General features: G+C 44.3%; 2 protein-coding genes across 4 annotated transcripts; both read left to right on the top strand.

The window, feature by feature from the left end:
• Window positions 1–137: 137 nt before the first annotated feature.
• On the top strand, window positions 138–10,812 carry KIF22 (kinesin family member 22). Its single transcript, XM_054993397.1, has 13 exons — window positions 138–219; window positions 2,659–2,864; window positions 3,341–3,468; window positions 3,602–3,750; window positions 4,033–4,473; window positions 4,570–4,723; window positions 4,889–4,994; window positions 5,166–5,343; window positions 6,579–6,699; window positions 6,782–6,858; window positions 7,681–7,884; window positions 8,580–8,639; window positions 9,589–10,812. Exons 2-13 carry the CDS (start codon window positions 2,665–2,667, stop codon window positions 9,631–9,633), a joined length of 1,863 nt encoding a protein of 620 aa, XP_054849372.1. The 5' UTR covers window positions 138–219; window positions 2,659–2,664; the 3' UTR covers window positions 9,634–10,812.
• Window positions 10,813–12,881: 2,069 nt separating this feature from the next.
• Window positions 12,882–20,846, top strand: KCTD13 (potassium channel tetramerization domain containing 13). 3 transcript variants are annotated; one of them, XM_054994743.1, is made up of 7 exons: window positions 12,882–12,983; window positions 14,151–14,418; window positions 17,161–17,330; window positions 17,474–17,563; window positions 17,934–17,986; window positions 18,164–18,359; window positions 18,945–20,846. In XM_054994743.1, exons 2-7 carry the CDS (start codon window positions 14,157–14,159, stop codon window positions 19,185–19,187), a joined length of 1,014 nt encoding a protein of 337 aa, XP_054850718.1. In that variant the 5' UTR covers window positions 12,882–12,983; window positions 14,151–14,156; the 3' UTR covers window positions 19,188–20,846. The 3 variants fall into 3 exon arrangements, with proteins under 3 accessions (XP_054850718.1, XP_054850716.1, XP_054850717.1); XM_054994741.1 differs by lacking the exon at window positions 12,882–12,983 and adding an exon at window positions 12,992–13,166; XM_054994742.1 differs by lacking the exon at window positions 12,882–12,983 and adding an exon at window positions 13,218–13,446.
• The last annotated feature ends 2,030 nt before the right edge of the window (window positions 20,847–22,876 follow it).

Raw genomic sequence — 22,876 nt, 5'->3', positions numbered from 1 at the left:
AGTTTTTTTTAACGCTTTCGCAGTTCAGTACGCATGCGTAAAACGTTGGGGACGGCGGGGCGGCTCTGCATGCGCAGGCGCAACTTGCCGGTTGTAGTGCGCGTGCGCAGTATTAAACCACTGCCATTGTCGATTGGCCCGGTTCTGGCGAATGAGGAGGGCTTAGCGCCAAATACAAACGCTTCTCTGTGAGGGAGCCGCTTCGGACTGAAAGAGCTGGTGAGTGGCGGCAGGGAGTAATCTGCCTTCCTCGGGAGTAAACTCTGTTGGGCTAAAAGGGTCTTGCTTCCGAATAAACACAATGAGGATGGGGATGTGCATCTGTGGGAAGGGCTAAGATAGGCTTGCCAACCTCCAGGTGGTGGCTGGAGATCTCTCGGAATTATGACTGATCTTGAGACCACAGATAACAGAGAAAATGGCTGCTTGGGAGGGTGGCTTATACCTAGCTGATGTTCGTTCCCTCTACAAACCCTGTGCTTTCCAAGTTCCACCCCTCCCCCCATCGCCAGGATTGTCCCGACCTGGAGCTGGCAGTCTGCTAAGAACGGGTCGATTTCTTCTAGTAGTAGTATTTATTGTATAGTGCCAAAAACTATTACAACTGAAACTTAAAAGGAACTTAAACTGATTTTTTTCTAGTTAAGAGTAAAATGTGTGCCTGTAAAGAGCTTTAGATACTGGAAGCGACACATGTATAAGTTAGGCCAGCGCCCTGTAGTGATTATAGAGTTATAGAAGGAGACCCAGATCTGGATCCCCACTCTGCCATAGGAGCTGCCTGGAGGTCCTTGGGCCAGTCACTCACTTGGCCTTATCTACCTCACAGGTGGTTGTTGTAAGGGAGGAAAACAGAGGAGGAGAGAACCTTGTGTTTTTTTGGGGGGGGGGGAGTGGGAACAAATATCTAAATAAATGTTGCTATTGAAACGGGTGGTCTCTGTGTAGAGTAGGGCTCCTCATGGACAAGGCAGGGGTCTCCATCTATTTTGGGAGCTCTCCAGGTAAATATGGTTTAGTAAATTGATTTTATTCTGGTCTAAAAACCTGAACTGATCATAAGATGCTGTATAAGACTGTCTATCAAGATTAGTAATTAATGTTTATTCTTGTTTACATTATTTATAGTCTGCCTTTCTCACTGAGACACAAAGTGGATTACACAGTGTGAGTCAGTACAGTCAATTTCAAAGACATTTCAATGGATAATACAATAGGGTATATACATGCACATGTGCAAAGACTTAAATCTAACAGAAATCCAATACAGAGTTGAATAAATGCTGAAACAGCATACGCTCGGAAAAATTGAGAGGAAAAGTCCTTGGGAGGGGGTTGTTCCCCTCCTAAATTCTCTTTTTTTCCTGAACCTTCACGCTTCTACATAAAATATGCCCTACGGGATTAAGTCCATCTAGACCAGTATTCTGTTTTGTGTAGTGGCCAACTAGTCTTCTGGAAGGGCCAACAAACAAGACAAAGATGCTGCTCCTAGCCTTGGTATTCAGAGGACATCATGGCTGATAAACCTCTCCTCCATTATTTTATTTATTTAATTTGTTTTATTTTTATTTACTTCATTTATATCCTGCATTTCTCCTCAGTAGCGTATGTTGGTTTCCTCTTCTCCATTTTATCCTACCTTGTGAGGTAGGTTAAGCTGAGAGTGTGTAACTGGCCCAAGGTCACACAGCAAGCTTCCAGGCAACCTGGGTCTCCCAGATAATAAAAATAGTTGTGTGCTTATATACTGTCCTTCTGGACAGATTAGTTCCACACAGAGCAGTGAAAAATGTCAGTGTTGTTATTATCCCCACAATATAGAGGAATGAGGCTGAGAGGAATGGCTTACCCAAGGCCACCTGCAGAGTTAATGGCAGTAGTGGGAGTTGAACTAGCAGAGTGCTGATTTACAGCTGAGCCACTTAACACTATGCTACAACAGCTCTTCTAGTCCACTACTCTAACCTCTACACCACACTAGCTCTTGCCTGTGAATGTCTAATCCCTTTCTAAAGCTAATAAAAACTAATGGCCATCATCATGATATATCCTTGCAGTAAATCCCACAATTCCAAAATTTTGAACCTTGCAGAAGATATACAGAGTGCTTTTTAACCATTGTTGACTATATGCTATTCTACTGTTTTATGGTTGTTTTGCCTGCCTGCTTACCTATTTCATGTCCATTTATGCCCCCCCAATAAGTTAGTGTCTTAGTTGGTGTGGATCAGTGTGAAGTATTATACTGTTTTTTTTTTCTTTTAATAGTTTTAGGTTGAATCTGTTAGTTTTATGTAAGCCATAATGTGCCCCAAGGGAACCTTTTCATGCTGAAGAGTGGGATAAAAGCCAAATAAAGAAGGAAAGTGATTTGAAAATGTGACTGGAAATGTGTGGATGGAGACTGGGTCTGGATGAGGCTGGAGCAGTTATTTGTCATCTTGCTTTCTAGCTAGTTATGAACAGTTGGGCTGTAAAGCTCCAAACGGCTGCTAGTACTTCCTGAGGCTGATGCTGACAGGAGGCTACCAAAAGTGCTTCCAGTTTTGCAGGAATGTAAAGGTCACAATAGAAAACCCGGTAAATGTTTTTTAGAGTATGGGGATAGACTGTGTGTTGCCCTCCTGTCTAATGCTACACCTGTTCTCATCATAGGTATTCATGACGACTCACCAACGATTAAGTCAGGCTGAGTTCCGCCGAGTCCCTGTTAAAGCACAAGCCCGGGTACGGGTTTGTGTACGGTTGCGCCCTGGTGTGGGAACAGGACAGGGTCAAGATGCCCCATGTGTACGAGGTGTGGACTCCCGTTCCTTGGAGATCCTCAACTGGAGAAATGAGATGGAGACAATGAAGTACCAGTGAGTTGGGCAGGGACTCAAGAGGGCTGGATTCCTCCTGACCTGTAGACCCCAGGTCAGCGTCATTTCTGAACTGAGAGGTTTGCAGGACAGCAGTGTTGGCTCTGCTTACTGATGTAGTTCCACTCAAGGGCTCTTCAAGCCTCTCCTGCCATCCACTCAGTGGAAGCTGGACTTTGCTGCATCCTCCCATTTGCCTCTGTCTTTGTTTTACACGTGGAAGTGAGCGGATGAGTTACGTAAGGGGAGAACTCTCACAGAGCTTCTGTTGCGGTCTGCACTGTGAAGGAGGAGTCTAAAAGAGTTCTTTGCTGGGTTTTGCCTGGGGGTGGGGGGAAGTGCCAAGGTGCATAATGGCCTCTCTCGACAGGGGAAGGTTGTTTTGATATGGCTTCAAATGTGCTTCTCCCTACCTTAGAAAACACTGGTTTTCCAGCAAAGCCAGTGGGCTTCAACCACACCCTTCTTCTGACTAGGTTTGATGCCTTTTATGGTGAAAAAGCCACCCAAAATGACATCTACGTGGGATCCGTTCAACCTGTCCTGTGCCATCTGCTGGAGGGCCAGAATGCCAGCATCCTGGCCTATGGGCCTACCGGAGCAGGTGAGTATTGAAAAGGGGGAAATGGACTAAATCAACCTGGAGGAGCTGGGGTCAGCAAGTAGACTGCAATTGGAAACTAAGCCAAACTCTAAATTCTCTGTTCTGCTGGTCTTTTCTCTCACAAAAATGGCAGGTAAGACACACACCATGTTGGGGAGTCCGGATCAGCCAGGGGTGATACCGCGAGCGGTTCGGGATCTCTTGCAGATGACAAGGAATGCTTCAGGGGATGAGTGGAAGTACTCTGTTTCTATGTCATACCTGGAAATCTACCAAGAGAAGGTACATGTTGATGGAACTAGGGCTATATGAGTGAGAAATGAAGTGTAGTGGTTAGGAAGGAGATGATGCTTGTGGAATGTTTGGGGGAGAAGCTGGCATAGAACAAGCTGGGAAGGGAGGAGCCTCTCGTTACAGGAAAATAATTGTCTGCGCCCTTGTGCCAAGTGATAACAGCAGTGCTTTTCGTCTTTGTTCTAGTTCCCTTCTTAGCAATATGCTAAAGGTTGCCAGTACAGCTGGCACACCATCCTAGGACTACCTAGTCTCTTTGTCGTTCCTCAGGTTTTGGATCTCCTAGAGCCCTCGCTCCATGACTTGCCAATCCGGGAGGATCGTAACCACCATATTCTGGTGCCTGGCCTGACACAAAAAGAGATCACCAGCTTTTCAGACTTTGAAAGCCTCTTCCTGCCTGCCAGTTGCAACAGGACTGTGGCATCCACACAGTTGAATCAGCGCTCAAGTCGCAGCCACGCTGTGCTGCTGGTATGGGTGAGCCAAACCCAGGGCTGGCCCCCGTATGCACGCCGAGCTGCCAAACTGTGCCTCATTGACCTAGCTGGCTCGGAAGACAACCGGCGGACAGGCAACAAAGGCCTGCGTCTGAAGGAGAGTGGGGCCATCAACACTTCGCTCTTTGTGCTCAGCAAGGTGGTGGATGCCCTCAACCAAGGGCTGCCTCGGGTACCCTACAGAGATAGCAAGCTTACCCGTCTCTTGCAGGTAGCTGAGTTCTGTGGAAGGCCAATCTTGCAATTGTTGAGGCAAGCAAACGGTTTCTCCTAGATGTTCATGCTCACATTTTCTCTCTCTCTCTAGGATTCCTTGGGTGGCACTGCTCACAGTGTGATCATTGCAAACATTGCCCCAGAAAAGAGATACTACTACGACACCCTCACAAGCCTCAACTTTGCTGCCAAGTCCAAGGAAGTGGTGAATAAGCCCTTCACACAGGAAACCTTGCCAGATATGGGTAAGGAAAAGTTGGGCCTATTAAGCTTGAGCAGAACTAGAACAGAAGCACTGTAGAGTGGAAGCTAAGATTCCTGGGTTCCCTAGAGCAAAAAAGGGGATTCATGGTAAAAGGCCAAAAATACTGACCTAAAATCTTCTGTGATCAACCCTTTCTCACCCACAGGAGCAGCCAAGAGACCTTGCGCAGATGCCAGTGACGCAGGTCCTGAGGCAAAGAGACCCTGCATTGAGGAGGAACACCAAGCTGAGGTGGAAGAGAAGCCACTCAGGTCAGGCGCCAAGTCTTTTAGCGGTCAGGGGTGTATTTGCAGCATGATCAGGTTCATCCTGGCTGCTTCAGGAGGATGCCAGCTTCCAGGAGTAAAACTAACGGAGAGGGAATGTGGCTTTAACTCTACCAAAGCATGATAAAGAACTGTTTAGTCTTTCTCCCCCGGCAGCTCCTTGATACCTCTGGAGAATCTTCAGCCAGCTGTGGCCCAGCGGCTGTTGCGCTTGGAGGCCCTGGAAAAAGATCACGCGAGGGCTGGGAGCCATGGGCTGCCCCTTCTCAACACCCCACGCAGTGAGCGGCTGGGCCTTGTGAAGCAGCTGGAAGAGACGCGGCAAAAACTGAAGGCAAGGCTCTTCTTACTTCATCTCCCCCACTTTTCCTTTCATAGGAACAGGTATTACTATGGCTTTGAGTCCTCCTTTCTCCTCCTCAGTGTCCCATCATGTTCTTTGAAAGAATTGTGTGTAAAATTGTTTGCCTGGCACTGATACATTTAAAAAAAATTTTTTTTATTAATTTTCCATTTTTAAATATAACAATAAAAACATATAACAAATAGAAAGTAACAATAAAGAATCTACAATTACAACTTGTAACATTTAAAGCTTTGATAAAACTCCATACACTGGCATTTTGATAAACTACAACTTGCATTATGTTGTTTGGCTTCTTAATGAGTTACCATAAGCCTAACATTTCCAAATTGCAAACTGCTTGTTGAGGAAGTTTTGTGACTAAAAATTCATTTCTAGAGAGAAATTCCAGATGTCTAAAAAAATTAATTCTGGTTTTAGGGGAATAGTGTATGCTGTAATAAGGGCTATTTGGTGTAATATTTTTTTCCCAGAACTCTGTAACATGCTTGCATTCCCGCCAACACTGGCACTGATATATGACTCTGTGTAACCAATTTTAAATAACTGACTATTGAACTTTCTTTTTTAATGCAAGTAGTTCCAAATTCTGCAGCTGGCAGGCCTCCTCTTAAAAGTGGCTGTACTCTTTGTTTCTCACAAGAGATGATACATCAGTCTTCCATGCAAGTCAAACTGGCCACTTTTGATTATTCCTGGAGCGTGCCATGTGCCACAAAAACACAGTAACCAGACATGTCCATTTTATTTTAAAAGAAGGGAAGTTTTATTCAAGGGGGGAAAGGAGATAAAGGAGACTTGGATGGGAAAATTTGACTCTACAAGGATTATACATCCTCTCAGCAGGTACCTCCTGGACTCCAACCTGATGTCTGGAGTTCAGCTAGGATCCAAAGCATGGCACGGGTTTGCACTAGGCTGCCCTTCAGCAAAACAAAGAACAAGGATAAAGGATGCTCTTGTATTTTATAATAATTTCAGATCTTAAAACCCCATTGTGGTATTAGCTGATCTGTTCCTGCTTGCAGGGCTGTTAGAAATAAAAGTCAGTGTCAATGGTTCTTAGTTTCAAGGCTCCTGCCAGTCTCTTCCATGATACCCACACAAAAGGATCAGGGGGAATTTGGTTGAGTTGGTGAATCATCACACCTTGCTAGGCTGCGAGGCTGCTGGCTGTGTCCCTTATTCTGCACTTCTCTCTGCAGGCTCTTGAAGAGAGACAGCTGGAAATGGAGGCCAAAGCTATTCAGAGTAATGAACAAGCGCCTGCTCTACAGATGCCTGCCAAACTCCGAAAAAAGGCAGTGGTATTGCCCCTTCAGAAGGGTAAGCATACTTGAGAGTCCTGCTTCCAGATCCTTTCTCCTCTTTCTTATGAGGTTTGAGAACCCCTTCTTTTTCTGTCCAGTGCAGACACCTGAGAAGACCCAGGAAGAAGACAGTGTTACCATCGTACAGCAGAAAAAAAGAGGACGGAAGAAGAAGGTGTGTGGGTGGGGGTGCTCTGGGAGATTCACCCAAGCAGAATTAAATGCCTAAAGTTGAGATGTGGAGGGAAATTAAGTCAGGAAGATTAGTTTGGGAGGAGTCAGACCAAATCAGCAGAGCTGCTAGGCAAAGCTTAATGTCACCGTTTAAGCAGAGATTGAATTTAGTGCCTTATACATGGAAAATTTGGTCTGAACCAGAAGTTTTCAAGCTTTGTATGCCGTTTTGTCTGCTGAGGAAGCCTGTATGCTGCAGAGAATTCTGGGGTGTGGTCTAGCACACATTCTTAGTTTTCCTAGAGCATTAGCCAGGCCTGTAGAGCAGCAGCCTCTTTCTGCATGAATGAGGAATGTACTCTAAAACACCTCTCATGTCAGGAAAGATTTATTTAGCTTTGTGTAATAGACCAGACCATCTTGGAACTAAACAGTCCCCAAAGTGGTGTACAACAAAAATAAAACAATACAAATCAATGAAAAGCCAGTAAAAAGCAGTCAGTCAGTTTCCTATGAAATACTTGCCCTGCCACACCATACATTACTGATCTAAGTCATAGGTTCTCCAGTAAAGGCAGGTCTTCAAACCCACTCAGTTAGCCTTTAGGGGAACCACCATTCTCAGCTCCCAAGGGAAAGTTTTCCAAAAGGGAAGGGAGAGAGATCAGTAGTTGTTGTGGGCAAACTGTCAGGGAAGATTTTCCACCACTGCTCATTGAGGGAGCTCCTCACAAGTTTCTTTGTAGGAGGAAGTCAGATCAGGAAGTGGTCCTAAGAAGGCTGTGCAACATCTTACCACTACTCCCCTTTGTTGAATGAGCAGACCTCAACCTCCAGCTGTGAAAATGAAGCGCCCACTGAATGGGAGATGGCTTTGCGACCTGATCTGCTGGCTCGCAGCAAAGGGAACATCTTGGCCCTCCTGAACACTGGCTCGGAAAAAGATCTCATAGCTCTGCACCGGATTGGCAAAAAGAAGGCTCGGCTTATTGTAGCCTGGAGAGACCTCCATGGGTCGTTTGAGAAGGTGAGTTGGTGAGAGCAGGTGTCCATTCTTCGGATACCTTTGGAAGGGAATTAGCTGTTCACACAGAACACCCTGTGCGGACTTTGTCCTATTGCCTTCATGTGTAGTCATGACTCCCTCCTTGGAAAACCAGTGTGCTGCAGCAGATAAAATGTGTTGGATTAGGAAGACCTGGGTTCAGACCTCGTGTCATTGAACGGCCTTGATCTAGTCACTCCTTTTAAACCTAACTCACCTTGCAGGTAATAAAACAGAGAACTATGCACACTGTCCTAAGCTCCCTTTGAGGAAGGGTAAGATAAAAATATAATAGTCCTAAACTAGGGAGCCAGCATGGTCTGATAGCAGAGCTGGTTTCAAATACCACTGTCTAAGCAGCCTTGAATATGTTCTCATCTTCATCTGTGGAAGAGAGGCGCCACCTGTCCCAGAATGCTTTCCTCCATTTAGAAGGAGATTTATAAACTGTTCTCCACTTCTACAAGAACAAGGGACCTTCATGCTCACAGCCTTTTGCACGAGATCATCTTGCTGTCCAGAGCATACCTAACCTGTGTAATGTCTGTCATTGTTCCAAACTCCAGTGTTATCTTCTAGGTGTGCCTCATTCTGCATAATCCTTATGCCTTGCCTGGTTCCTAGATATGTCCACCTCTCATTTGATGGCTGTATAATGCCACCGTGTCTCTCCCCAGGTAGAAGACTTAGAAAAAATTGAAGGGGTCTCTGCCAAGCAAGCAGCTTCCTTTCTAAAGGTATGCGTTCAGTTCCATTTACATCAGTGGCTACAGGTGAGAAGGCAATGCCACTTTGGGGTACATTTTATTTTGTATGAGATTCAATCCTGAGCTATGGAAATGTAAGAATTTTTTCCCAGTAATTTTCAATAGCATCTAGGTCGCACTACTGTTTGCCTTCTCTTGTCCAAGCAAGTCCTGTGTAGTTCTGACAGATGGAATATGCTCACAGCTGCAAAATGTCTGGGATAATTTGGGTATGCGGGAACAGCATCCTGGATAACCCTGTGTAGGAGAGGCTAAACCGCTGGTGCTCCCTCGTCAACCTCTTTGTCACATCCAGGAACATCCACAGCAGAGAGGCCAGCAAAAAGGTTGTAAGTGGCCCAGAGTCTCTGTATACGAGACGTCTTACACGAGAATGCTCGAGTGTAGGGAGACGCAATGGTAGCTGGGAAGAGTAGTTCTACAGAACCAGCGAGGATCTCTCCTCAGAGGGTTTATTAATTTCCTCTTTCCTCCCAAAGTTTCTGTCAGGTGAAGAGGAAATTAACAAACTTCTGAGGAGCTCTCTTTGCTAGCTCTGTAGAGAGGTGAAATTGAGCCTTCTGCTCTGTCTTTTTAAATTACTTTTCCCAGCTAACATTGCATCTCCCTACACTTGAGCTTTCTCATGTAAGATGTCTTGTGTAAAGAGACTCAAAACTTCCAATTGACTCACTTCTGTTTGAGTCACCACGTTGCAGTTTGTACTAGCCCTCCCATGCACCTGTTTACAAGCATGTTCCTGAAGTGTTTGAGAATTTGTATTCAAAACCAAAAGTGAGGTCAGAAATGGGAGTTATGGTAGAGAATCATGTTGTGCTGGAAGCCACTTGTGTATATGAGAAGATGTGAGAGAATAAGGAGAAGCTGTTTTAACATTCTAACTTTTCTCTTCCTCTGTCTTCCCACCATTTCCTTCTAGGCAAATATCCTGAGCAGTTTTGGAAGCCTTCAACCACTAAACTGATTCCGCAATCCAATTCCTCTGCCCCTTGACTTTTATTAACAGTGTACTCCGTTTTAATTTTTGTACGCTTAAATGAATTAGAGCAAAATACAAAATTCTGATATATTTAAAATTCCTCATCTTCCTTATATGTAATTCAATACAACATTCATTACTAGAGAAGAATGAATCTGCTTTTATGAGGGGAAAATCTGTAAAGTGTGTATGGTCCTCAGAAGGATGAGTTGGACACTGGCTGTCTCTTAGTAGCTGGGTTTCAGGATATTTAGGATGGCAAAAGCATTCTTCCAACAGTTTAGGCCACAGCATAGACTGCATCATGTATAGTTTTTAGTGTGTCTAGGATGTTTGTTTTAATTTTTTTTCATTTATACCCAACCTTTATCACCTCCGTTTTATCCTCCCACCAATTCAGTAAGGCAGGTTTGGCTGAGACAATTTAATTCGCCAAGGTCACCCAGCAAGCTTCCACTGCAGAGTTAGGAGTTGAACCTGCGTCTCTGATCCTGTTCTGACATGCTAACTATTCTGCCATACTGGCTCTTGGCTGTAACAAACTGAATCATTGATCACTTTTGGGCTTTAGATGGAAAATATTCTTGTGAATGCATATACAACTTTGGTCTGGTTCAGAGGGCAGTCTATGGTGCTGCCAGCCCAGCACTAGGTAATTAATTATACATGATCCTTGCATTCCTCTGCAAAAGAATAGGGAAGAGTTTCAGTGAAACACAGCTGGACTTCTAAAACTACATCAGGAACCATCGTTGCCAAACAAACCAGGGTAGGAGAGAAGTTGGTGTGTCTTAAGACCAGGATTCAAATCCCCTCCTATGATGCTTATTTGGATGACTTTGGGCCAGACACTCAGCCTAACCAACCTCAGAAGCTGGTTAGCGACATAATAAATGACAAAAATAAAAATAGGGTAAAGTAAGATCTCTGCATTTAGCCCTCAGCTCCTTGAAAGAATGGTAGAATAAAAATGCAAGATAGCTGTTTCAGGTGGACATTTTGTCAGTCATAATGACTAAATAGAGCCTCAGTGTGCAGAAGCAGCTTACTTATAAAAATCACTTCTATGGGCAGCTATGGAAGGTTTTGATCCTCATGATCTGCCTATATGCTTAACAGGATCATTCTTGAAATGGGTGCTGATCCATGAACACTTATGCTATAATAAATCTAATTAGTCTCAGATGCCGTAAGGCTCCTTTCTGGTGTTATTACCCTCCTGTTCTTAGGTATATGTATGAACGTAAAAAAATATTTCTAGGAGACGGAGAAAAGCGTTGCTTAAATTTCTTAATCATGCTTTCTATACTTGTGCAAGACTTCCATATGTAAAACTAGTATCAATGGCCCTTGACTGAAGAACAGTACACTCTTATCTGGGATGGTTATCCTCTTCCAGCAAGCACACAAGAAGGATGCACATGGAGCAGTGAGGGAAGAAGGGGCCACCTGTCTAGCCAACCAGATCAATCAAATCAACCCTGGTGATCAATGAGGGGACAGATGTCACAGCCAGATTGTCCTCATATCCCTACCAATAGCCTAAAACTTTTCTATTGGAATAAAAGCCTGAACTAAGGGCTTTTTATTCAGATAGGGGGGCTGTATTATAGGGAGGGGGTTTCAGATGCTTCACTAGGAACCACCCCATTATGTTGCCATGCATCCTATCTGTTGTTTTAAGTATGTGCTCTTGTGAGCTACTTGTGCTCCAGGTGTGATCCTGCTGGGTACTTATATATTGTCTAGTGTCAGTCCTGGAGTTGCTTATCCTCTGTTTTAGTGTTTCTTCAGCTCTATTGGATTGTTGCTATGTCTTTGTAAACTTGTATTTATTTACCCTATGGCATTGTTTATGGAAATGTCCTTGATGCTGATTGTACTAATCTCACACTACATAATCCGCTTTGAGTCTCAGTGAGAAAGGCAGACTAAATGACATAAAAATAATAAAAAACCTCCCACAAATCATATGGAAATTTCCCACATACTAATATTCAATTTATGTACCGCCCTTCAGTACAAATTAATATCCATGCAGAGCGGTTTACAAAGTATATTATCCTCATGACAATCACTCTGTGAGGTGGGTGGGGCTGAGAGAGCTCTGAGGAAGATGTGACTGACCCAAAGTCACCCAGCTGGCTTCAAGCGGAGGAGTGGAGAATGAATCCCAGTTCTCCAGATTAGACTCCTCCCCCTCTTACATGATGTAATAATGTAATTCAGCATGGACTTTTTATGTAGACTATCAAATGGCACTGTCCTATCATTTCTTTCCTCCTTCAGTATACCAACTGAATCTAACCCTAAAAACACAAGCCTTTCCCATATATATGAACCAGCCTCAGAAAAGAAACAAGAATATAATGTTCCAAGGAGTCAATTCAGAATCTCTAACCAATATACAGTCTGATAAACACACTCTTTCAAAGGGCGATCAGCTGTAAACCCAAGTCCCATTTAGTTGTTAAGGCAGGGGTCCCCAACATGGTGCCCAAAGGTGCTATGGTGCCTGCTGACACCTCGATGCCCACCAAGAGCTTGTAGAAGGTGGGTGGGGCTCAGCAGGGCTTCTGGTTGGCCCTGCTGATTAGCAGTGGCAGCTGTCACCGGTGTTTTAAAGTATCCGTCTTCTGCCCTGCACTTGGGCGTCCTGTGTCCGGCTCCACCTCTTAAGGCAGCTATTTTGGGGTTGTGACCACCAACGTGTCAAAGTTCCAAAGGTGCCCACTGGCATTAAAAGGTGGGGGGGGGGGCTGCATTACAGTGCCCCTCTTTATTCCTAAAGAGCAACGACTTTCCTCTTGTGGCAAAACCTGGCAGGGACGATTTCTACATAAACAGGTATGTTCTTAGAAGCCCACATTTTGACAAAACGCCAATCAGACTACACGTTACTCAGTTCAGACGTTGCACTGGAGGCAAATCCATTTTACAGAAAGAAAATGAAAGGAGCTGTAGGGTCCCTACTCAAGGCGCGCAGAAAACTGCCATAACCCAAAGGCTTTCGCCATTTGTGCTGCCTCCCCCGCTGGGTTTTAAGGGTGAGGGAAGAAGCCCGCCCGGCTCCAAGGGAGAGCCCTGCAATCCTCCGCCCAGAGGGGAGGAGGGCGAGGCCAGTCCTCTCCTCCGAAGGCCAAACGGAGGGCTCGGCCTTGGCGACTTGTGCGCACGCGCCTCCGGCCTAGCGTCCGCTTCGCATTGTGTACCGGTTCCCGCCTCGTATTCTTTCCCTCAGAGTCGACTTTGTTTTCTGCGCAGGCGCCAACCCGATGACGGTTCCAGCTTAAGGGAGGGGAAGTTCCATCGGTGCCTTGTCTTGGTTGAGGCGGGTGGGTACCCGGATGTCGCTGCTCCCTGTAAGGCGGGGGTGAGGTCTTCGAAGCGCATGCGTAGCGACTTCGGTCCCCTCTTTCTCTCGGCCTGAGCCGTCTTAGCTGGTCGCTGGGCCCTGGGTCCAGGCGGGGCTAAAGGGGAGGGGCTTGGGCTGAGCCCACCCCATCCCGCCGGGGGAGGTAAGTACGTGTGGAGGGGGCAAGGGTCAAAGGGTATCCGGAGCTGGGTGGACAAGGGGCTGTGAGGAACAAGCCATGAAGGGGGTGCCTCAGAAGACTATGGGAACGGCAGGCCATGTTGGGAAGAGGATGAAAGGGGGGGGAGTGAGGAAGGGGGTCCAAGTTAAGCAGATTCTGGGCTAAAAAGGGAGCAACAGGGCAGAAGTGCAAGTGGAGCTGATTTAGCTGCTGCTGTTTGTTTTTATCAACCAGGTTGGGGTGGCAGTGTTGGTACTGGAAGGTAGGGTGTAAATATTTTAATAAATATGATTAAATATAAATAAATTCAGTGATAGGAGGTGGATAGTGCATGGGGAAACATCCTGGGATGAAAGCACAAAGGAATGGCTGGAGGGACTGGGGTGGAGTAGCAGGAAATGATTGCCAGAGGCAAGCTTGCAGGCGAAGGTGAGCACAAATGCTTCCTCATCATATGCTGTTAACAGTGTCCTGCTACTCTTACTAGTTCGTAATGCTGGTTTTGTGTGTAAATATTGGCAACCCAGTGGCCTCTTAAAGGCAAGTCAAAGTTAATGCAGCATAAACTTTTGTGAGTCAGAACTCTGTTCTGAGTTATGAAAGCTAATACTGGAATGGGGGTTTTTTTGTTAGCCTTTACAGTCTCACTGGACTTCTGTTTAATTTTTCTACAACAGATTTAACATGACTCTCCCCTCTGGATTTAATTTTGTGTCAGAGAACATGCAAGCAACCTAGTTCCTGCTCAGGGGGTTTAAAATATACTGGGGTGTGATGAAAAGGAGACGTGGGGAGATGCCAGTGCAATGACAGCAGAAGAATTAGCCAACGTGATTTTCCCTGACTGTGTCAAATAGTTGCTTAGTATTTTTTATTTTGCTATTTTTCAAAATCATTGTCTCTGCTGTGCCCTTTCCAGAAAGCCTGATGCTGAAGGGGTCTCCTGTCCCATTTCTCTTTCTGCAGGTGGTAATGTCAGCGGAGGCCACAGCAGACGTGGTCCCACCCCCTGAGACCTGCGCTCCACTTGTCCCGACCCACCAGCGAGGGGCTGGTGGGGGAGGGGTGGCCGGTGTGACCTTTGATCTCAAATCTCTGAATCTTAGCAGCAAGTATGTGAAGCTGAATGTGGGAGGGTCCCTGCATTACACCACGGTGCAGACCCTCACCAAGCAGGATACCATGCTTAAGGCAATGTTCAGTGGCAGGATGGAAGTGCTGACAGATAGTGAAGGTATCTCCCAATTGTATGTTTGCCGCATCCCATAGCCATTTTGTGAAGACAGGAAAGTTGGTATAGAGACATCTTAAGCTAATGAACTGTGAAAGCCAGCCAAGAATTCAGCTTTGTTGTGAGATGGAAACTGCATAATGAATCACATTTGCTGTTCAGTATGGTAGAAAATAAACTCTTAAATATCTCAGAGTTTAAACAAACAGCTTCCTAGTTTCTCTGTATGCAAATGAAAGCTTTGATGATTTGGAGGAAATTTTTAATAAACTTCCATTTTTAAAAATGTATATGGATTTGTAATCTGCATTATTTCCAAGGTTTTAAGTGGTTAATGTAAATATTTATAGTTTTATATATAGATAACATAGATAAGTATAATTACAATGCTCTTCAGGCAATGCTCTTTCCTGGTTCTATCTAACATCCATGAAGATGCTGAAGCTGACATCCAGCCAAGAGCGCAAGACTTCTTGTTACGGCCGCCTCTTAATGTTTTTAGGGTCTCTCTTGGATTTAATTGTTGCTGAAATATTTCAGTGTGTGATTTTTTAAAAAATAATTTGTTTTAAATTCCTCTTGGATTTTTAAGCTGTTTTGAGAAGCCTGATATGGAAAAGTTGGATTCAAATAAGCTGAGGAAGATGAAGAAATAGATTTCCCCCCCATATCCTGGAAGTGGCCTTTGCTGCCAGTGCCTTTTTGGCACTGACTAACAGTGCATTCCTAAGGAGAGTTACTCCAGTCTAAGCCCTTTGATTTCAGTTGGCTTAGACTGGAGTAACTCTCCTTAGGATTGCCCTGTAAGAGACCAACTGACTATCTTTGATGTGGCTCTTCCTGGAAATGAGCTTCTAAGTATCCAGCCAATGGCAGGAGCCATGCTTGATTTTTCCTTTGCTTTTTGCTCAGAAGCTTTTTCTGAGAGGCAAGAGGGACTCAGTACCTGTTCCCTTTTCCTTGCCTTCTACCAACCACTATTCCTCTAAGCCGTGGTATTCTTTTATCTTAGTGTATAGTCTATCCAGTCCTGAGGACTTAGTTATTTATAATGAGTTATCTGTATATGTAGCTCTTCACACAGCAATGCAGGCAGCCCCCAAACAAACAAGGGTGGGAGGGACCTGATTTGTTCCTGCCCGAGAGAGCTTTCAGTTTAAATCCTACCAGTGGGAAGATAAGTGGGTTCTTTACTTAAATATTTAAGGGACAGGATCTGAAAAATCACATTTGCTCTGTCTGCAGTTCCGAGAGTCACGAGATCCAGTAACAAAAGCAACAAAACGTGACGTGCTAACAAAATAAAGACTTATAAATCACTTTCAAACAACTTATATTGTTATTACAAGAAACAAATTACCATTCAATATTTCTCAGTACACAGTCTTCACGTTGTCCCATGCATAAAGTGCTAGTGCATAATCATGATGATGGTATATCCTGTGAACAATTGGTATTCCTTCAGTACAAATGCAATTACCAATTATGCAAGGTTCAGAAATTCCTCAGGGTTGAATGCTGAGTACAGGTCCAAGTAATGCAAGCAGAGTAGACCATCTAATGGGCTGACTGGTTTGTTTGGAGGGTCCCGTGTCTGAGTCTTTATCCAAGATGGTTATCCCACCAACATGGATTCCAAAATTCATAAACTTCCATTCAAGTATCACTCCTATAAGGAGCCTTCTCTAGGAGCAGCAGTTGTTCACGGGATATACCATCATCATGTTTATGCACTAGCACTTTATGTATGGGTCTACGTGAAGACTGTGTGTACTGAGAAATATGGAATGGTAATTTGTTTCTTGTAATAACAGTATAAGTCGTTTGAAAGTGATTTATAAGTCTTTTTGTTAGCACGTCACATTTGGTTGCTTTTGTTACTGTATGCAGTTCCGGCAATATTGTAGTTTCTATAGCTTAGTAGCAGACGAAAGCTCATAAGCAAATAGATTCCTGCTAAGTGAGACTAATGGTCCATTTTATCCAACATCCTTTTTCATACCTTGGCTAGCCCAGATGCCCCAGGGAAGGCCCACAAGTGACTAGTATTCCAACATGGAGGTTCCCTTTAGCTATTGTGGAAAATAACCTTAATAAACCTGTCATCCATGAATGTTTCTAATCCGTATATAAGGTAGTAGTGTTCCTTGATACATTTTGTGGCAGTGAATGTTGTGTTAAGAAGACTTTTCTTATGTCTGTCCTGAATCTCCTGCCTGTTGATTTCACTGGCAAACCCATGCAGACAGGCGCTGGTCTTGTGTCCAGCTAATGTCCAGCTAATTAAAAAAAAAAAGTCTATCCCCTGAACTTCATGGCAGAAGCTCTGTAAAAAGAAATTCTTCCAAACCTGGTTCAAATGTAGTTGAAGTCATTTTGTGTTTCAGAGATGAAATTTCAGATAGTTCTTTAAATCTTTTTCCCCCCAAGCCCTACTCCTGTTAATCTTTTGTCATTCTTAAGAATACAGACTAAACACTATAGCAACAGACACACAGATAATATCTGTTATGACTGAATTAATAAAGAGTAAGCTAAAGCGGTAAACTAATATATGTAGGATCGTTTTTGCAACATTGTAAGCAAAATTAGCCATAAACGTCATAGTATTTAGGCTTTCCCTCTACTAAGCTTTAATGTGCTACAAAACAGCCATATTTAATCTTGCACGAAACAGGGCTACCTCCTGGTTGTTGCTTCCCAGCCCACTTCTGGGGAGACTAAACATCCATTTGGTCTTGTCAGGCTGGATCTTGATTGATCGAAGTGGGCGTCATTTTGGAACCATCCTCAACTACTTGCGAGATGGTTCAGTTTCCCTCCCTGAGTCACAACGAGAATTGGAAGAGGTGTTGTCTGAGGCCCGGTACTACCTGATACAAGGCTTAGTGGAAGACTGCCAGCTTGCGCTCCAGGTGAGCATTTCCTTACTGGGAAATCAGGAAATCATGCTGGAATCCCATTTTGTTCTTTCAAAGGGCAGACTATCAGATTCCGAGTAAACGAATAAGGGTGCAGTGTGCAATTTGCATGTCTCTCCTTTTTGTTCCCTTCTCAGCATAAGAGTGAAGCCTTTGACCCCCTCTGCCACATCCCCATGGTGACCTCTCCAAAGGAGGAGCAGCAGATCATTTCAAGCTGTTCCAAGGTAAAGTGGTTGTGGGGTCATGGGGCAGACTTGCAGGTTGTGAAGATGAGGCCATTGTTGATTCAGAGAAGGGAAGCTTGGCAGGGTGCCCTGTTGCATATCCAGGGCTGTCAAAGTTGTTCTGTTGATTGTATGGCTGTTCCATACACTTCATACAGCTGTAACTCGCTAGGATATAGTGTATCCCTTGACCTTGAGGATTGGGAAAGGTGTAAGGTGGTTCCATGAGATCCTAGCAGGGAGTTGAAAAGCAGGTTGCATGAAGCAGGCTAAGAAGATACCAGTAGTAAAGGAACAGGGTCCCCTCTCTTTTGCTTTTTAGAAAACATCTGAGTTTCCTTTATCTGTGTGTTTCTGTCCTTTGTCTTAGCCTGTGGTGAAATTGCTGCACAACAGAAGCAATAACAAGTATTCATATACGAGGTAAGATGCATCGCCCTGTTTCAGAAGAACTTGGTATTTTTCTTATTCCATACCAGATTTCTCCTGTTTATCCACAGCAGATATTTTTGCCTTTTGCTAGTAAAAGTATGCCTGAGAGACCTACCCAAACTTTTTCTCCCCTCCCCCCGCATCTTTCCCTGACCCACCCTCACACAGTAACTCTGATGACAACTTACTGAAGAATATCGAACTCTTTGACAAACTGGCTTTGCGGTTCAATGGGCGGGTGCTCTTCATCAAAGATGTCTTGGGCGACGAGATCTGCTGTTGGTCATTCTACGGGCAGGGCCGCAAGATTGCAGAAGTCTGTTGCACCTCTATTGTGTATGCCACTGAGAAGAAACAGACTAAGGTAACTCACTGTGTGGATTAGCTGCTTATACCATGCCGTGTTGAGTACTTGGTTTATTGCAAGAGAGAGCACTTCCGTTTGGTAACTGATGTATCTGATGTATCTTAATAGATCCCTTCCTTCATTTGAAGAGGTGTTGGGTGGATTATCCCTAGGTAGGTTCAAAGAAGCAGACCCTTTCAAGATGTCACCATTTTAAAATCAGTTTTAATTTTAGTTAATTTATTCCAAGAAACATAACCTCTTAATTTGGTTCAGCTGCTTGCAATCAATGAGTATTTTGTGAGGCCTCTTATGTTGCCCGTTTGATACCCCAGTTGATGGATTCAGTATAGTTCATTGCTTTTCTTTTGCAATGTGGGGGTCTGGTTGATTTTGGTTTTATATTCAGGATACATGTTCTTATTTGCCTTTCAGTAAGGTTGCTGATTTTATTACTGTTTCATAGATGAGGGTAAGGAATGAGCCTGAACCAGCGTGAGGATTTTAGCCTGGAATTCCATGTCAAATCTGATCACTCACACTGCTTTTTCTTTTTCCACTGGTGGGTAGAATTGGTGTGATCTCTCACTTTCTTCTATATAGGTGGAGTTCCCAGAGGCACGGATCTTTGAGGAAACACTGAACATCCTGATTTATGAGACACCAAGGGTGCCGGATAAGGCTCTGCTGGAAGCGACAGGTGGTGTGGCAGGTGGTGGTGGAGGCCCTCTCCGCGCAGGTGATGACGAAGATGGGCGGGAGCACCGTGTCCGGCGCATTCATGTCCGCAGGCATATTATGCATGATGAACGTCCTCACGGTCACCAAGCCGTTTTTAAGGACTGATCCTGCCTCAATCCCAGTGTTGTCACTCCGCCCATTTTGTGCCAAAGGAGGCCGTTTCCTCCTTTCGACCTTCGGCCCCAAGGTCTTCTCAAGGGTGTTTGCATCCTTTCTAACCCATTCCTTTCTCCTCCTCAGCCTTTGCCTTTCTCCTACCCGAATCCCTTATCTACCTTATTGTGACAACTGATACATTAGTCCACCTTGCACTTGACTCGCATGCTCTTTCCAATAGTTGATTTTCCCCCTCCTTTAATATCTAAGTCTTAATCTTAAACATCTTTTTTTCTCTTGCTCTTTACTCCACCTATATGCTCCAATCCTCTTTTTGCCTCATAATCCTTGAAAACCTCTCAAGTCTGGATAGTGTCCCATTTGTTATTCATAACCTCTTTGACCTAGAATTTTTTCCTATCGGACTGGATCCACAGAAATAGCATTAATACAAGAACAGGTGTCTGTGGGTGTGGGTGTGTTCAGTGTACACAAACCAGAGGGATCTTCCTCCCATATTCCACTTTGGAACACTGACCTCTTCTTCAGTGACTTGAGGGTCATGGGTAAGGAGCTGGCTGGTCAGGGGCATCCTAAATCTTTTTTGATACTTATGCTCTAACCTTCTTATGCTCTTTGACCTCTGAACATCTCATAATAGATTTGATTTTTACATTCTGCCCCCCCCCCAAGGATGGACACACACACACACACAGACATTCTCTCTCTCTGCTTTTTTGTTCACCTGTTTTTAAATTATTGGTATTTCCCATGTGGAAGAAATCTGAATTTAAGATAAAAGACCATAATTGTTCTAGGGAAAGTTGTGACTACACTTTTTATTTATTTGAGTCGGTCAGCCAAGGAGGCTAAATCCTCTTTGAAATCATCCAGAAAGAATCCTCATGTTGGCAAAACCCTGACACATTCAGTTTTCAGACTAGAGCCGGTCTGACCAGAAAGTTCTTGTCTTGCTGGGTAACTGGTCTGAGTCAAATATGTGTTGTTCTCCTTCAGTGGATGTTGTGTGAGCTGGACCCTACTTCCTTCTGCTCGTGCAGCTGCCACCCGCTTCTACTACAAGGCATGACCGTGCTTCAAAAGAGAGAGGATGCTTTGAACCCAAAGTTTAGTAGGCATCTTTGAATCATTCCCAAACAGTGCAACATGGTTGAACAGTTTCTTCTCAAAATGCACTGCAAGACTGGGCCATAGAGTCATTCTGACACCCCCCCCCTTGCACTTTCTAATGTTCTAGAATGCGTACAGGGAATAATTACCCTCCTGCAACCCACCCCAGGAATTCTTTCCCTCCTCTCTGTTTTCCCTAGGGAATGGGATGTTCCTTTACAAACATACTTTGGAACGTTCTGGCTGGCCTTTTAGCCATTTGTTTTGTTTGATGGGAGGAGTTTGTTCCAGCTGCTGAGGGTTGGAAGGTGTAATGAACCATTGCATTTCATGAAACTCAAGGCTGTCAAGGTACTTTTCGAGGGAGGATGGTACTGTTCTTTCTCCTTCCCCTCTTCTTTCCTTCCGTACATCCTCTCCTCCCTGGAGGAGGTAATCTTGCATTAATTATTGTACATTTTTTGTATTTGTATAATTTATTTAAAAAAAACAACTTTGTTTTTTCTATTAAATTATTATAATAAAGGCTTCTGCTTTAAAAAAAAAAAAACCTGTTCTTTTCTGTACTGCAAAGAGAGACTTAAAAACACAATTTTATTTTCCAGTGTTTTTTGTGTACCAAATAGCTTTTGAAAATGTCCCTCGTGGGCCAGACCATCCTTTCCTCTGACCCTGGCTGCTAGAAGCCAATTACAAATCCTAGAAGAAGTGCATGTGCCAAATCCTGCCCTACAGAAGCTTGACAGCTACCCTTTCTCAGCTTTTTCCATGGCCTTTCAGGAGAAGGGAAACGGGGACCCTGTGGGCCTACTTCCTTCTTTAGGGTCTAGAAAATGCAGACCTCTGCTCAAAGAGAGTTAGATGGTTGTTTTTTCTCCACTTCTGCCTTTCTTGATGTGCTGTTGTATCAGTAGAGCTATGCCCCCCCCACCCCCATACACACACTTTAGATCCCATGAAATACAGTGGAAATGTATACAGATCGGGGGGGGTGGGGGGTGGAGAGATGTAGGAAGCACTGTATGAATAACAAGTAAAGAATTGTAGAAAGTCTAATGTTCCAGTTGGGGCACATCTGGTTTTATCTTGTCATTGACTGCTGATATTTCACAGTAGAATAGAATGCATTTCAACAAGGCATCCTGACTTCTTCATAGTGGTGGGAATGAAAGTCTTGATGTTGGAAGAGGAGTGCTCATGCAGCACTTGATCTCCTAACTGGGGGACTTGGCAAAGAAATGAGAATACATTATCTTGAGAAGACTATAGGGCAGGATTTAGGGGTTGATATGTGGTGATTAGAGCACTGTAGTTTGGTGTGTTTTGGTGGCTTGGAAGGCTTTGATGTTTTGGAAGGGAGAAATGGCTGAAGCACACTGCTATAGGTTCTTGTCATGGAGCACAAACACCCATATGAATGTGAGACATGCCCAATAATGCTTACCTTTCAGGCATGTGTTCTGGAGCAGTCTCATTGGTGTACAAAACCCTTGTCTTGGAGGCATTGTTACCCTGTCTCTCCTCTGCTTCTAGTCCCTCATGTTGAGTTTATTCCATTTTTATCCTGCTTCTCCTTGAAAGAGCTCAAGGTGGCATATATGGTTCTCCTTCCATTTTATCCTTATAAGGACTCTATGAAGTAGGTTAGGCGGACGGCGAATGATATGTTTGAAGTCACCTAGTGAGCTTCGTGGTTAACTAGGATTTGAAACTGGGTTTCTCACCACTCTAACCACTGCAGCACATTGGCTCTCCTGCTGCTGCTAGAAGCCTTCAAGAGCTGTTTCTGCACTTCCTTTCTGTCACAGATTTTGTTGTTGTGCATTTTATATATACTGAACACAAGAGTCATGAACCACCTGCACCCAGACAAGACGGCAGTGATGTTGGTTGAGAAGGCAGACGTGTTGAAAGACATTGTACTCCCCACTTTGAAGAAGTTCATCTGACCCTTGCAGACTCAGTTAAGAGGCTAGGGGTTATACTGGATCCAGTGTTACTACTAGAAAACAAATGAAGGCAGCTACAAAAAATGCTTTCCAAAAACTCACCTAGCTTCAACATGGTCAATCTGGCCGCCTGGATCCATGCCCCATGGTAACTTCAAGATTTGACTATAATGCACTGTACATAGGTCTCCCCTCTAAGTTAACTCAGAAACTCCAATTAGTGCAGAATGCTGCAGCTTAGCTATTATTGGGAGCTCGGAGGACCATGAATATTACTCCCATTCTACAGTCACTCCATTGGCTACCCATCAGTTACCGACCCCAGTCACCTACAAAGCTCTTCACAACCTTGGTCCTCATACGTATGGGATGGGCTCTCTCCCTGTATTCTACCGTGGCAGCTTCACTTATCACAAGGAACTTCTGCATGTGCACATGGGCAAAATCAACAGTTGCCCATATATTTACATTCTCTCTGGTGACCCCTACTTTATGGAATGGTCTACCTGAGGAGGTTAGGAAAGCTTGCACTCTCCTGGCCTTCTGCAAATGATGCAAAACTGGATTATTCAAGAGGACTTTTACTCAAATAGGAGGGCTGCCGAGGAAGAAAGTGGT

This window comes from Eublepharis macularius, chromosome 12 (genome assembly GCF_028583425.1).
Source record: "Eublepharis macularius isolate TG4126 chromosome 12, MPM_Emac_v1.0, whole genome shotgun sequence".
NCBI classification, from domain to species: Eukaryota; Metazoa; Chordata; class Lepidosauria; order Squamata; family Eublepharidae; genus Eublepharis; species Eublepharis macularius.
The sequence above is the reverse complement of the archived record's forward strand: the minus strand, read 5'-3'. Positions and strand labels throughout refer to the sequence as shown.

Excerpts from the sequence above, each read along its gene's own strand:
- KIF22 (XM_054993397.1), top strand. The coding sequence starts at position 2,665 with ATGACGACTCACCAACGATTAAGTCAGGCTGAGTTCCGCCGAGTCCCT. Across the intron at positions 4,474-4,569 it reads AGCTTACCCGTCTCTTGCAG|GATTCCTTGGGTGGCACTGC; the intron begins GTAGCTGAGTTC and ends CTCTCTCTCTAG. Across the intron at positions 5,344-6,578 it reads AGACGCGGCAAAAACTGAAG|GCTCTTGAAGAGAGACAGCT; the intron begins GCAAGGCTCTTC and ends TTCTCTCTGCAG.
- KCTD13 (XM_054994743.1), top strand. The coding sequence starts at position 14,157 with ATGTCAGCGGAGGCCACAGCAGACGTGGTCCCACCCCCTGAGACCTGC. Across the intron at positions 14,419-17,160 it reads AGTGCTGACAGATAGTGAAG|GCTGGATCTTGATTGATCGA; the intron begins GTATCTCCCAAT and ends TGGTCTTGTCAG. Across the intron at positions 17,987-18,163 it reads AACAAGTATTCATATACGAG|TAACTCTGATGACAACTTAC; the intron begins GTAAGATGCATC and ends ACCCTCACACAG.